Source organism: Portunus trituberculatus, chromosome 38 (assembly GCF_017591435.1).
Source record: "Portunus trituberculatus isolate SZX2019 chromosome 38, ASM1759143v1, whole genome shotgun sequence".
NCBI lineage: Eukaryota > Metazoa > Arthropoda > Malacostraca > Decapoda > Portunidae > Portunus > Portunus trituberculatus.
This window is the reverse complement of record NC_059292.1, coordinates 24,353,109-24,366,542: the sequence shown is the minus strand read 5'-3', so window position 1 is coordinate 24,366,542 and position 13,434 is coordinate 24,353,109. Positions and strand designations below refer to the sequence as shown.

General features: G+C 42.5%; 1 protein-coding gene across 1 annotated transcript; it reads left to right on the top strand.

Annotated features, from left to right (window-relative positions):
* The first annotated feature begins 358 nt into the window (after positions 1–358).
* LOC123514907 (glucose dehydrogenase [FAD, quinone]-like) lies at positions 359–11,568 on the top strand. Its single transcript, XM_045273164.1, has 14 exons — positions 359–483; positions 3,223–3,402; positions 3,491–3,699; positions 3,831–4,020; positions 4,119–4,250; positions 4,797–4,921; positions 5,394–5,450; positions 5,742–5,855; positions 6,060–6,243; positions 6,330–6,587; positions 7,235–7,390; positions 8,217–8,290; positions 8,854–9,005; positions 10,884–11,568. The coding sequence occupies exons 2-14, from the start codon at positions 3,240–3,242 to the stop codon at positions 11,014–11,016; spliced, it is 1,947 nt and encodes a 648-aa protein (XP_045129099.1). The 5' UTR covers positions 359–483; positions 3,223–3,239; the 3' UTR covers positions 11,017–11,568.
* Positions 11,569–13,434: the final 1,866 nt, after the last annotated feature.

Here is a 13,434-nt window from a genome sequence, read left to right as displayed (position 1 = left end):
ATTGTTTATTTTGGTTTTAGTAGTAGTAGTAGTAGTAGTAGTAGTAGTAGTAGTAGTAGTAGTAGTGGTAGTAGTAGTAGTAGTAGTAGTAGTAGTAGTAGTAGTAGTAGTAGTAGTAGTAGTAGTAACAATAATAGCAGTAATAGTTGTAGTAGTAGTACCGTCATCGTTATCATCATCATCACTATTAGTTATGACGTAAACGTGTTTATCTCGTTGATAAATTAGGAACAAAATAAAGTAGGTAACTGAGAGAAGAAAAAAAAAAATGACTGGAAGGTCTAAATGCAGCAAGAAAAATAAGTCAAGGTGAGTCCGCGGCAACACATATATTCAGCCGAGCTTCACGTCCGCGCTCACTGTAAACTCAGTAGCCTAGGATAGAGAAGGGACGTTCCGCTGGCTGCCCCGCATACCCCACACCGCTCTCGTGCCACCACAACCAACCGTAGTGCCGCGATCTGGTGTAGCGCCGAGCACCCGGTAACTTCATGCTCGTACTTGTTAAAAGTGTACTTATGTGCGTTTATTGCATCGTACTATAGTGCTATCACGAGTTCACAATCCTGCGTAAATATAAACAAACATCCAGTAACTCAGGGAGCAGTGCGAAGTGTGTGTGTGCGTAAGAGAGAGAGAGAGAGAGAGAGAGTGTAATTCACTGTTTGACCTGCTGCAGTCTCTGACGAGACAGCCAGACGTTACCCTACGGAACGAGCTCAAAGCTCATTGTTTCCGATCTTCGGATAGGCCTGAGACCAGGCACACACCACACACCGGGACAACAAGGCCACAACTCCTCGATTTACATCCCGTACCTACTCACTGCTAGGTGAACAGGGGCTACACGTGAAAGGAGACACACCCAAATATCTCCACCCGGCCGGGGAATCGAACCCCGGTCATCTGGCTTGTGAAGCCAGCGCTCTAACCACTGAGCTACCGGGCCGTGTGTGTGTGTGTGTGTGTGTGTGTGTGTGTGTGTGTGTGTGTGTGTCCCTCAACATAAAAGTTAACACGTGTTGGGGTGTTGATGACGCCTGTAAGACATAATTTACATAAACGTATTTTCACTTCCTATATATTTCAGAAAGTTGTATAGTGCACCTGTTAATGGGGAGCTGCTTATTGAATATGTAGCAATGCGTAGAACAGATGGTAATAAATTTCTTGGTATAGAAAAGATAAGGACATAAAAGATAAAAATATTTCCATAAAGTCGTCCCTTTATGAAAGAAACTATTTTTACCTGTCATCTATCAACCTCATCCATTAATCATCTAATCTTTTAAACTTCCCTAGTGACTCACCACTAACAATCTGATTACAGAATCTATACAATTCATGTATCACTTTTTGAGAACAAAGTCCTTCATATCTCTTTAATTGAACTTAATTAACATGTCCTATCCTGATTACTGTCCTTGAGAATTACACATTTTCATATCCCCTATACCACTGAAAGGTGTGCTGAGTGCATAAGATATCTTTAACAACTTTTCTTCTCTGTCATTCTCTTCTCTTTAACAACCTGATGGCACCAATACCATCTCACTTTTCTTTACAGTAAAACTCTACTTTTACGGTTGCTAAAAAAAAAAAAAAAAACTGCCTTGGATGTATCATAGTTTGTTCCTCTTCCTTTATCCTCTGACCATGCCTCCTTTGAGATTCTTTCTCATAATGTTTTCATGCTCTCGCTGGCCTTAACCTTCGGAAGGCTTATTGACCTAATGGGGTCCCTCTTATTGTTCTCAGAAATTGAGCCTCCGTGCTTCCACCTTGCCTAGTCAAACTCTTCCAACTCTGTTCATCAACTTCCACTTATCTTCCTTGCTGAAAGTTTGACTATATTCAACCTGTTCCTAACAGCGATTACCGCTTCATTCTCTCAAAATACCGTTCTATTGCTTGAATTTTCTAAAGTTTTTAATCTATTCTCAACACCAAGATTCTTTAGCATCTATCATTTCACTATTTTATATTCAGTCCCTTCTAAAATAAGAAGAAAAACACGGTGAACACAGAGGGGAACAACTTACCTTGCAAGAAAAACGAGTATATGAAAATTCAAAAGTAGCGACTGCAAATATATGAAGCTAGTGACTCTAGGAGGGAAACTACTGTAGCTATAACAATAAGTGATAACAATCAAAGTGTTATAGCTGCATTTCTTGTCTGAAGATAAAATGAAGTCTGAGTTGATAAAGATGGAAAAGCTATCCAGGTGACTTTTATATGCATATCCTGTGGTATTATCCTCCTTCTTAATTCAGCTAATTCGTAATTCAGCTGCACATCTCCCCAAAATGCAACAGGATGATGTACGTGTTACACATGCTCAGCTGGACACGCAGGCAGAGTGCGGAGTGTAAGGATAGAAATGTGACAGGTGCGTGAGGAACCGTAGTCACTTCCTTGCAGCCGGCATGCATTCGTTCCCTCTTACATGATCTCGACGTTGAAAAGCTCGTGTGAATCTAACAAGAATGAATTCCCTTTGGATCGATTGCAAATGGGAAGGAAACACTCAAATAAATGAGTAAATATAAGGAAGGAAGGAAGGAAGGAAGGAAGGAAGGAAGGAAGGAAGGAAGGAAGGAAGGATGGAAAGGAGGAAGGAAGGAAGGATGGAAAGGAGGAAGGAAGAAGGGAAAGAAGGAAGAAAGGAAAGAAGGAAATATGAAGATGACGAGTTTTTACCTTGTTCATCTCGTCTTCACCTCGTTCAGCTTATGGAATAAAAACTTATTTTAAGCAAAGGCTGGCAGGAAAAGAAGGCATTTCTTGACCTTTAAATAATCTTTTTTCATTGGGTTAGGGTGGGAAAAGATCATAAAGAAACGTGTGTGTGTGTGTGTGTGTGTGTGTGTGTGTGTGTGTGTGTGTGTGTGTGTGTGTGTGTGTGTGTGTGTGTGTGTGTGTGTGTGTGTGTGTGTGTGTGTGTGTAGTCATTCCAGAGTCTATCAGGATTGATCTTTTCCTTATATGTTAAACTTTAACAATAGTTGAGAAAAGAAAAGAAGTCAAGGGAAATCTTATATGAACTAAAAGATTGAGGGAGGTGGGGAGGAAGTGAGTGAGGGAGGAAATGCAGCATTCCTCAGCCAAACTCACCAACACCTTCACAGCGGCCAGCGGCTAAAAAGGGCAACAGTCAGCAAGTTTAGAATCTCGGTACAGTTTTATGAAAGAGGCATTACCATCAGTGTCTCCCTTCAGCAGTTAACAGGGACAACATGACCTTGGACTTGACATTGCTGCGGAACGCTGGTGTCAGTCTCGCGACGGTGGCAACATGGCCTCTGCTGAATTTTTTGGTAACGGTCGTCTTTCCCATCGTCCCGCTCCTCGACTATCGGCCACCTGCCCATCTCCACGCCCAGTATGACTTCATTGTGGGTGAGTACACTGGCGTGTTGATGCTATGGGAGCGTCTGATACTGTCTGGTTTGTATGTAGCCTTGACTCAGAGACTCTGCCATTATAGTGGGCGGCGGGTCAGCCGGCAGCGTGATGGCGGCGCGGCTCTCAGAGATACCGACGTGGCGGGTGCTACTGGTGGAGACCGGACCGCCGCCTCCTCCTGAATCCTTCATTCCCGGCATGTTTGGTGTGCACGCCTTTAAAGGACATCCGAACATGCGCGAGTATATGACTGTCCCACAGCGCAACGCACTCCTCTATATCGCTAATCAGGTAACTCCATCACACTGCTGCTGATGGTGTGCCCCGGCACACCATCTTTTGTAATAATACCCATTAAACATATCATAGTACATACACATGCACATTGAATTACATATATAAGGTGAACACGCACCACCCAGGAGGCAGTGCTGCTGCAGGGGAGAGTGCTGGGCGGGGGCTCCACAGTGAATGGATTACTGTACAGTCGCGGCAACAGGAGAGACTACGACTCCTGGGAGGCTCTTGGAAACCCTGGCTGGGACTACGCCTCTGTCCTGCCCTACTTCATCAAATCTGAGGATTACATCGGCTCTCCTCCTCCTGAGACAGGTCAGTATTGCGGCCACGAAGGAGAAAGGTTGACAACTTTTGAAGCAAGAGTTACTGCAAGTAAATGGAATGACATATCTTCAATATTTCATCGACAGCATCGTTCCATGGCCGCGGCGGACCTCTTGGGGTGACACAGTATCCGCCCACTACCCTCTCGCAGTACTTCGTGAAGGCCGGGGAACAACTCGGCTACCCTCTCGTTGATCCCATTGGCTTTGAACAATTAGGTTAGATTTTTACAATTTATTTTGCACTTCCTTATCTAAATTGTGTTGAGAGCACTAAACCAGTGTTTGGGACAAGGACAACTTGTGCTCTGTTAATCAGTTTGTAATCGTTTCTTTCCACAGGATCTTGTCTCCAAGTGTCTTTCCAGCATCATTGTCAAGATCATCATATTCACTATTTCCAGCACTTTTATTACTTTTACAAATACAACAATAACAACGAAATTAATAATAACAATTACTACTACTACTACTACTACTACTACTACTACTACTACTACTACTACTACTACTACTACTACTACTACTACTACTACTATTACTGTTACTGCTTCACAAAATAAGAGGACTATGTGCTAGCTAATATTTAAGCACGTAGGTAGTTTCAACTTTGCTCTTATGATAGTTCATAAACCAGATTTGATGAATTTTGTTACTGTTAATGTGTATATATTGTTAAGATCACACACACACACACACACACACACACACACACACGGACCAGTCTCACTTTCATTTTGTTCTCGGTGCGATGCGGACGCTCAGGATTTCCAGCGAATGCCACGTTCACCATCCGAGAAGGGATGAGGAGCTCCACGGCGGAGGCCTTCCTGCGGCCTGCTTACGAGCGCCCCAACCTGCACGTGCTGCACTCAGCCACTGTGACGCAGGTATGTGCATTAGAGGAGACCAGAGTCATGGTGTTACACTGTAAGAGAGAGAGAGAGAGAGAGAGAGAGAGAGAGAGAGAGAGAGAGAGAGAGAGAGAGAGAGAGAGAGAGAGAGAGAGAGAGAGAGAGAGAGAGAGAGAGAGAGAGAGAGAGAGAGAGAGAGAGAGAGAGAGAAAGCTTGTTTTCGGTGTAGAATTAAAAAAAAACTTCGAAACAATCATGCAATTCCAATGCTTGACTGGTACATGTATTGCGTAAAGTAGCTACATACTTGCACAATACGTACCAAACCCTTTTGCTATACCAATAGTTCTACAACGAACTACTTGAACTTCTAATAGAATGTATTAGTGAAGAAATCTCGAGATGAGGCTACAAATTCTTTCATTTTGCATTGCTTTGGGAAAAACAACAAATTAATTTAAATGAATTTTCTAGAAAGCAGTAGTTCAGTTGTTTCTTCGTCTTCCAGGTTCTGTTCGACAACGCGAGACGGGCAACTGGTGTGATGCTTGAGTACAATGGAGAGGTGAAGAGCTGCACTCAGTTCAGAACAACACTTTTAAGTGACACATGATGAACATACACTAAAATGTCAGAGTTTTCACTGAATGACGATACTGATGAAGACAGTTAGAAGTATTAGTAGCAGGAGTAGTAGCACTACTACTCCTGCTACTACTGCTACTCCTGCTACTATTGCTACTTCTACTAGTAGTAGTAGTAGTAGTAGTAGTAGTAATAGCACTACTACTACTGCTAATAGTGGTAAGTGAAAAAATGTGCGGTGGTAAATTACTTGTTTTCTTTGGCGCCCCAGAGGGTAAGCGTGGGGGCGCGTCGAGAGGTAGTGCTGTCGGCGGGGGCTTTGGTCTCACCTCACCTGTTGCTGCTGTCAGGTGTCGGGCCACGCCAGCACTTGAAGCAACACAAGGTGAGCTACACGGTTCATGTTGCCGTGCCATCTGAGTGGTTCTCGGCGCTAATGTGGTTCTCGACAGGTAAAACACGAAGTTGTCATCTTTGTGACTGCATGGATCTGTCCGTTTTCTTGTCGCCACTTGACAAAGAGATGACAGCCAGATGAAGAAACACTAGGCACATTTGCAGTAATTAAGAGCGATCTTCATGCTGGCAGGTGAAGGTGGTGAGGGATCTGCCTGGCGTTGGACAAAACCTGCACGACCACGTGGCTCTCACCGGCCTCAGCTGGACCTTTCCGCGACTCTCCAGGCCACCTCTGCCTTTTGACTTCGACGACATCAAAGCAGCGCTGTTCACACTTCAGCTGGTGTACACTAATGGTTCAATTCCTGTCCTCGGTGCGACTGTCGCTGAAATGTCATCCTTTTTAATTAATTATTATTCTTCTAAAAAATCTTTAAGAAAAAATTAACATGACAGTAATAATCGGGACACATGCAGCTCAAATTCCACACACTCCTGATACTCTGCACAAGGCAACCTGCAAAACGTGTGAGTAAAATAAGTTATCTATGTTTTGACTGCAGGTGCTTTAGCACGTCCCGGGAACATCCACAATGCGTTTGTCAAGGCCAGTCCTTTCGGAGACCCGCTCTGGCCGGACATCCAGCTTCTTTTCGTCAGCACCACCCTTGCCAGCGATATTGTCTTGGCTTCTTCCTTCTACAACTTCGACGCCATCGTGAGTGATTATTTAATTAACAAATAAAATTACAGTAGCTCTTAATTGTTAAATGGATATTTGCATATTTGCCTGCACTTAGCGCGACGCTCATCTTGTCCGTAGGTGTTGCCAGGCAGGGCTGGGCCGTGACGGGGCGTGGAAGATCTTTTGGAAGTTGCACATGATCAAGTAAATTTTTTTTTCATCTCATGTTAACAAGTAATTGCGTCCAGGAGTTCGTATATTTCACAATGGATGCGACTTAATGAGTGCATGCAGTCATCCGCGGCCTACACAGCCCCAGCGATTGGTCTGTGCAAGTGAAAAATGTCGCAGGTAGAGAAAACTATATCTTAAAAAAGAAAAAGACAGTGAACAGATGCTTTAAAGTAAATATGCGATGAGTAAGTAGATGTTAAAAATCTAGAAAAATATAACGGAGTAATTGCTATCGCCGCATCTGTTTTTCATGGATTCATTACAATAGTCTTTTATATAAGTATGTAGCAAGAGGAAAGTAAACAAACATAGATTTTGTGATTCTGTTTACCCCCAGCTACTTGAACAACTACCAAGTTATCCCAGCATCCAGCTTGTCAGTAAAACGCAAATTTCACGACACTCACTCTGCTTTACTTCACAGAAATTCAAAACTTACTTCCTAGAAATTCTTGGACGCAAAGGCTTGACAGTCATGCCCATCTTGCTGCGTCCCAAGAGCCGAGGTGTCCTTAGACTCCGCTCCAACGACCCACGAGAGGCTCCCCTGGTGGACATCGGCTACCTACAGCACCCTGACGACGTGGCCACGCTGGTGGACGGTGAGCGGCAGGAAATCGGGTTGGAGAAAGACATGTACGGTAATGGGAAACAGGAGAATGGGGTCTGGTAAGAGAAAAGTATCCTAAAATCTGCAAAAGGACATTTAAGGCTAAAATGAATCATTGACGAATAATTATTAATGGATGTTTGAGTGAAAATGTGTATCTAAACAGTGAGTTCTATGGTTAATTTCTCTTGCGACTTGAATCATTTCGAGGTGTCAAGACACCTCCGGAATGAAGCTGATTTCCTCACTCTTAAACTGTTTTTCTAGTGAACTTATTTGGGAATGGTACGTGAACATACTATTTTTCCTTATATTTCTGTCCTTGGCCAGTCTCCTCCATACGTAAAACATAAAAGAAAAAAAAAGTAAAGAAAAAAAACCTCTTGTTGGTGTCATGTTACATAGAAATTAAATATAATACCTCAAATTCCAACGAATCACATACAGACAGATTTAACTGAGTATGAACAGCAAAACAGATAAAAAAAAGAGATAAAGAAAAAAAAATCCTACCATAATAACTGGATTCTACCGAAGCATTATCACGTAGGCAAAAAATAATGATAACAATAATAATGATAATAACAATGAATTAACAAAAATGATACAAACAATTAGTAAAGGAAGAGGAGAATATATGTGTAGGTAAGAAAAGACCTTAGGTGACGAATGAAGTAAACAGGATGGACATGTGACAATGTATTACGGGACGCAGGTGTGGATGGAAAGAAGAGGAAGAGGGGAAAAACATTAATAATCTCTCTCTCTCTCTCTCTCTCTCTCTCTCTCTCTCTCTCTCTCTCTCTCTCTCTCTCCAGGAATCAAGGTAGTGATGACCATGAATAACACCTCCGCCTTCGCTCACGATCTGGGGGTCAAGTTTTTCGACAAGGTAATGATGATGATGGTGGTGGTGGTGGTGGTGGTGGTGGTGGTGGTGGTGGTGAGATGGTGATAATGATAGTTGTTAAGAATGATGATGATGATGATGATGATGATGATAATGATGACGATGATGATGATGATGATGATGATGATGATGATGACGATGACGATGATGATGATGATGATGATGAGGAGGAGGAGGAGTAGGAGGAGGAGGAGGAGAAACAGGAGAGGGAGAGGAATGCAACAACAATAACTACTACTACCACTACTACTACCACTACTACTACTACTACTACTACTACTACTACTAACTACTACTACTAACTGCTACTGCTACTACTGCTGCTGCTGCTGGTACTGGCGGTGGTGCTACTGTTACTCCCAATAAAACTACCAGTACTACAACTAAACCAATCATTATAACAACAATAACAACAACAACAGCAGCAACAACAATTCATTAATTCAAAAATGGTTTCTTTCTTTCTTTCTCTCTCTCTCTCTCTCTCTCTCTACCAAAACCACCGCCTCCTTGCTCAATCCTCACCATAACTTGCCTCCCGCCAGCCGCTGCCGGAGTGTAGTGGGTTCCCTTACGGTAGCGACGCCTACTGGGCCTGTTACGTGCGTCACTTCGCCACCACCATGTACCACTACTCCGGCACCTGCAAGATGGGGCCTAGCTCAGACCCTCTCTCCGTCGTGGATAACCAGCTCAGGTGAGGCAACAATGTGACACCTTGATGCTGCGATGAGAGAAGTGGATAGAAGTTCGCATAGTTTCATTTTTTTCTTAACTTCTTATCATATGAAATAGGAACATAAGGTTGATGAAAGTAAGCATTAGACCTACTGTATACGTGTGGCAGTGGCAGTCCCTGTATAAAACATACCTATCTATTTCTACCTATCATCACTATCCATGGATTTGTGAATCTTCTTTTAAATTTCGTAATGCCTCAACACTAATAACTTGATTAGTGAATCCATTCTATTCATCTACCACTCTTTGAGAAACAATAATTTCCCTCTTATCTCTCTTTATTTAATGTACTCTTTTTTTTTTCAAGCTAGAATCCCATTATTTCTTGTTCCATGCTTTCTGATTACTAATCTTGACAATCTTGCTTATATCACCCTTGCTATATTCCTTTAACCACTCAAAAACAGACTGGCATGAAACCATTACACTGTAAAGCACATTGATGAAAAAAACAAGATGAAAATCTCCCATGATATAATGCTTTGGAGAAAACAGCGCAATTAAAAAATAATTCTCACTCCTAAGAATATTCCGGTATTGCGATGAACAACTAGCAGTTTGTATCAAGGCGCCTTTGCAAATCATACACGCATCACATTGCAAGATCAAACTTTAGAAAATCAAACGAAGTGGTCTCAGCTGACGGTAGAGAGGAGGAGACCAAACTGTGCCACGGTATATATTACGCAGCTGACCAGTAACGCGTAGAGACTAAATGTTACGAGGATTGAAGGAACGAAGATAAATTGCATTAGGGACGGGCGTGAGATAGATTGTCACACCGCTCCTTCCCTCCACCACGGCAATGAAGCAAGGACAGCTTCACCTTGTAAGGAACAGCACGCAGAAGCAAGAAACGAAAGAAAAATAAATATCATACTCTGAGTGGAAAAGAAAACATGTTCGAGGAAGAATTAAAACTTTAGGTTTTACTTGTTATGCATGAAAAGCAAAGTGAAAATAATGATTTATAAAAAAAAAAAAAAAAAAAACATTGCTTGTTGGACTAATATGGCGCAATCACGGCCTATCGCTTCACGAAGATCAGACGAGCAGTTCTCACGTGGTGTCCTGACAATGCCAAAGAGTGAGGCCGCCAAGTGTGTTTCTGGTATTGCATGAGCTAATGATGACGAAGATGATGATGATGATGATGATGATGATGATGATGATGATGATGATAATAATGGCGATGCTTCAAAACAGTATTTCGTGAGACAAAAAAGTTTCACAATTATTCAAGCATAAGATTTACGTATACCTTTAATTACAAAACTAACGCTTGTTCATGTAGTGGGACACACACACACACACACACACACACACACACACACACACACACACACACACACACACACGATAAAAAGAAATACTTGACAATTAGAGGAGGGAAGCGAGCAAGTTTAGCATTACACAAATATTTTCATCTCATTCGTACATCGCAAGAAAAAAAAAAAGAAAATAAAGTTGATAAAGAGGACAGAAAAAAAAATAGTAAAGAAAAGAAAAGAAAAACAGAAAGAAATGTACTGCTATGTAACCGTGCACCACTAAACACACACACACACACACACACACACACACACAAAGATGAAGGAAGAAAAAATGGCGTTCTCTTACAAACTTCAGCTTGAGTTCGAGGCTTGAGGAGATGAAGGGATTTACTGCGTCTCCTACACACACACACACACACACACACACACACACACACACACACACACACACACATCTACACTTAACAGTAGAATGATGACAATGATGATGGTGGTAGTGGCGGCGACAGTGGTGATGGCGGTGGTGGTGGTAAGCCCCCTCAGCCTCTCTCTTTTCCCAGGGTACGCGGCGTGTCTGGGCTGCGGGTGGTGGACGCCTCTGTCATGCCCTTCGTCACATCAGGCAACTGCAACGCGCCTATCATCATGATCGCGGAGAGGGCGTCTGACATGATCAAACAGGAGTGGGCGTGAAGAGAGAGAGAGAGAGAGAGAGAGAGAGAGAGAGAGAGAGAGAGAGAGAGAGAGAGAGTGTGTGTGTGTGTGTGTAATCACGTACCGGCCTCGTGATTGTTCTCTATACACTTCTTTTCTCCCCCTTCCCTTAATCCTATCCATTCTTTTTTTTATTCATTACTATTGTTATCATTACCATCATTACTATTTACCTCAAGGAGTACAGAAACATTTTTATCAGTGAAAATCTCCGTAACCTAAGCGGGACACGATTAAGTGCCCGTCAAGTGACAGTTCAGGGCATTACCACTCAGTCTATCAGCCGTTTTAATTTGTATGTGTGTGTGTGTGTGTGTGTGTGTGTGTGTGTGTGTGTGTGTGTGTGTGTGTGTGTGTGTGTGTGTGTGTGTGTGTCTGTGTGTGTGTGTGTGTGTGTGTGTGTGTGTGTGTGTGTGTGTGTGTGTGTGACACTACTAATTTATTCTTAGTACAGAAATACTTTTAGTACCTGTGTTCAATAAGTTAATATGTAAATACCTGCCTCCCTGTGCAATAAAAATACATTTCACAAAGGAAAAAAAGTCATACATTACCCTTTTTCATGCTCATACGCAAACCATCAACGTCAACACGTGTTCCAAGCATTGTTATGTACCAATGTCAAGACGTGTTCCAAGCACTGTTATGTACCGCTCGCCCCCCATAAAATATAATAAAAAAAGACAAGTAATGATAGGTGATATAAAAGTATATTACCAGCTCGCGACTCTGCAGGGCACAATGAGAACCACCAGGCAAAACGTGAAGCAGAGCAACTCCCACAAGTATGTATACCACTACTGTAACATATGAACTTTTTTTTTCACGTAAGTAAGGAAATTTGACCAAGGGCAACAAAAACGACCAAATGAAAATGCCCTCTTCGATGCCAGTCCCAAGCAGGTTCGAGAGAGTTTGCTAAAAGAATGGGATAAATGTCTTGAAACCTCCCTCCCTCAGGTCATAGGAAAATGGAAATACAGAAGATGGTAGGGAGTTCCAAAGTTTATCAGAGAAAGGGATGAATGATTGAGAGTTCTGATTAACTCTTGCATTAAAGAGGTGAACATAATAGGGGTGAGAGAAAGAAGAAAGTCTTGTGCACCGTGGCAATGGGATGAGGCGAAGCATGCAATTAGCAAGGTTAGAAGACCAATTGGCATGGAAATAGCAATTGAAGATAGTAAAATATGCAACATTGCTACGGTGAGAAAGAGACTGAAGACAATCGGTCAGAGGAGAGAAATTGTTAAGACGAAGAACCATCAAAAAGCGATAACTTGCCCATCTACCTACCAACCCATCGCCAGGAGTTACTTACCACATGCACCCGAAGCCGTCTAAGGATCAACGAAGCCGCCACGGAGAATGCTTCCCCATCATCGTCCTGGGTAGTGGAAGTAGTACAAATACAGAGTAGCCAGTGTGTCGTCGCTGAGGGTGAAGATAACTCAGGCATCATTCAGTCATGGGCAGCTTTCCCCCTCTTACATGAAAATAAAGAAAAAGTAATCTGTTTAGACTTTAGATTCAAGCTGCCGTTGTCCTGACCGTGATAAGGAACCTCGCATCTCTCATGGACTAGACTAGATGGTTTAGCTGATCGCACACAGCCTCTTAAAGGTCAACAATCTAATGCTGTTTATTCTTCCACCATTTAGTTCCACTGTAAACCTTAAAGAAGCTCGAAACAGTGTAAAAGCAGTCAACAAGGCGTGGAAGGAAGGGGAGACGACCGGGTGCGGAAGAAGGAAGGGAAGACGACCGACCTTAGTATTAACATTCTCAAAAGCTTTCCCCATCCCTCTTAGTGGCTGAGGCCTGTCAAACAAGTTATGTCACCACGTGGTTGGAGTGAAGGAAGTGAAAATGAGAAGATTGAATATCATGCGAGAAGACGGTCACCGGACACCGCCTCGCCTTGAACTTCGTGTGCAGCCAACTCTTGACCTCATGCGAATATGACAGAGCTAGTGAATGAACCTGGAACTCCTACAGGGGCGTTGGCTTACATTTTCAGTCATGAAGAGAGTGTCCAAGCAACTTCAGCACCACACGCCTCTCAATATCCCTCTACTCATTCCCTATCATCTCATTCACCAGCATTATTTTATTTATTTTTCTTTTCAGTACTGATTACATTATGAATACGCCTTAAACAAGCTTACACAATTCTCCAGTCACTTCTATTTACTTCAATTCCAAATGATGCTCTTTAAGAAACAATACGAAGTAAGATGGACAAATAACACGCGTAATACGTGTACACTCAAACATGGCAAATATGTCTTTTTTTTCTTTTTTACTGTCGAATCCTCAATTTCTCCATGTGCCTTTATGTTTTTGAATCTCTCTCTCTCTCTCTCTCTCTCTCTCTCTCTCTCTCTCTCTCTCTCT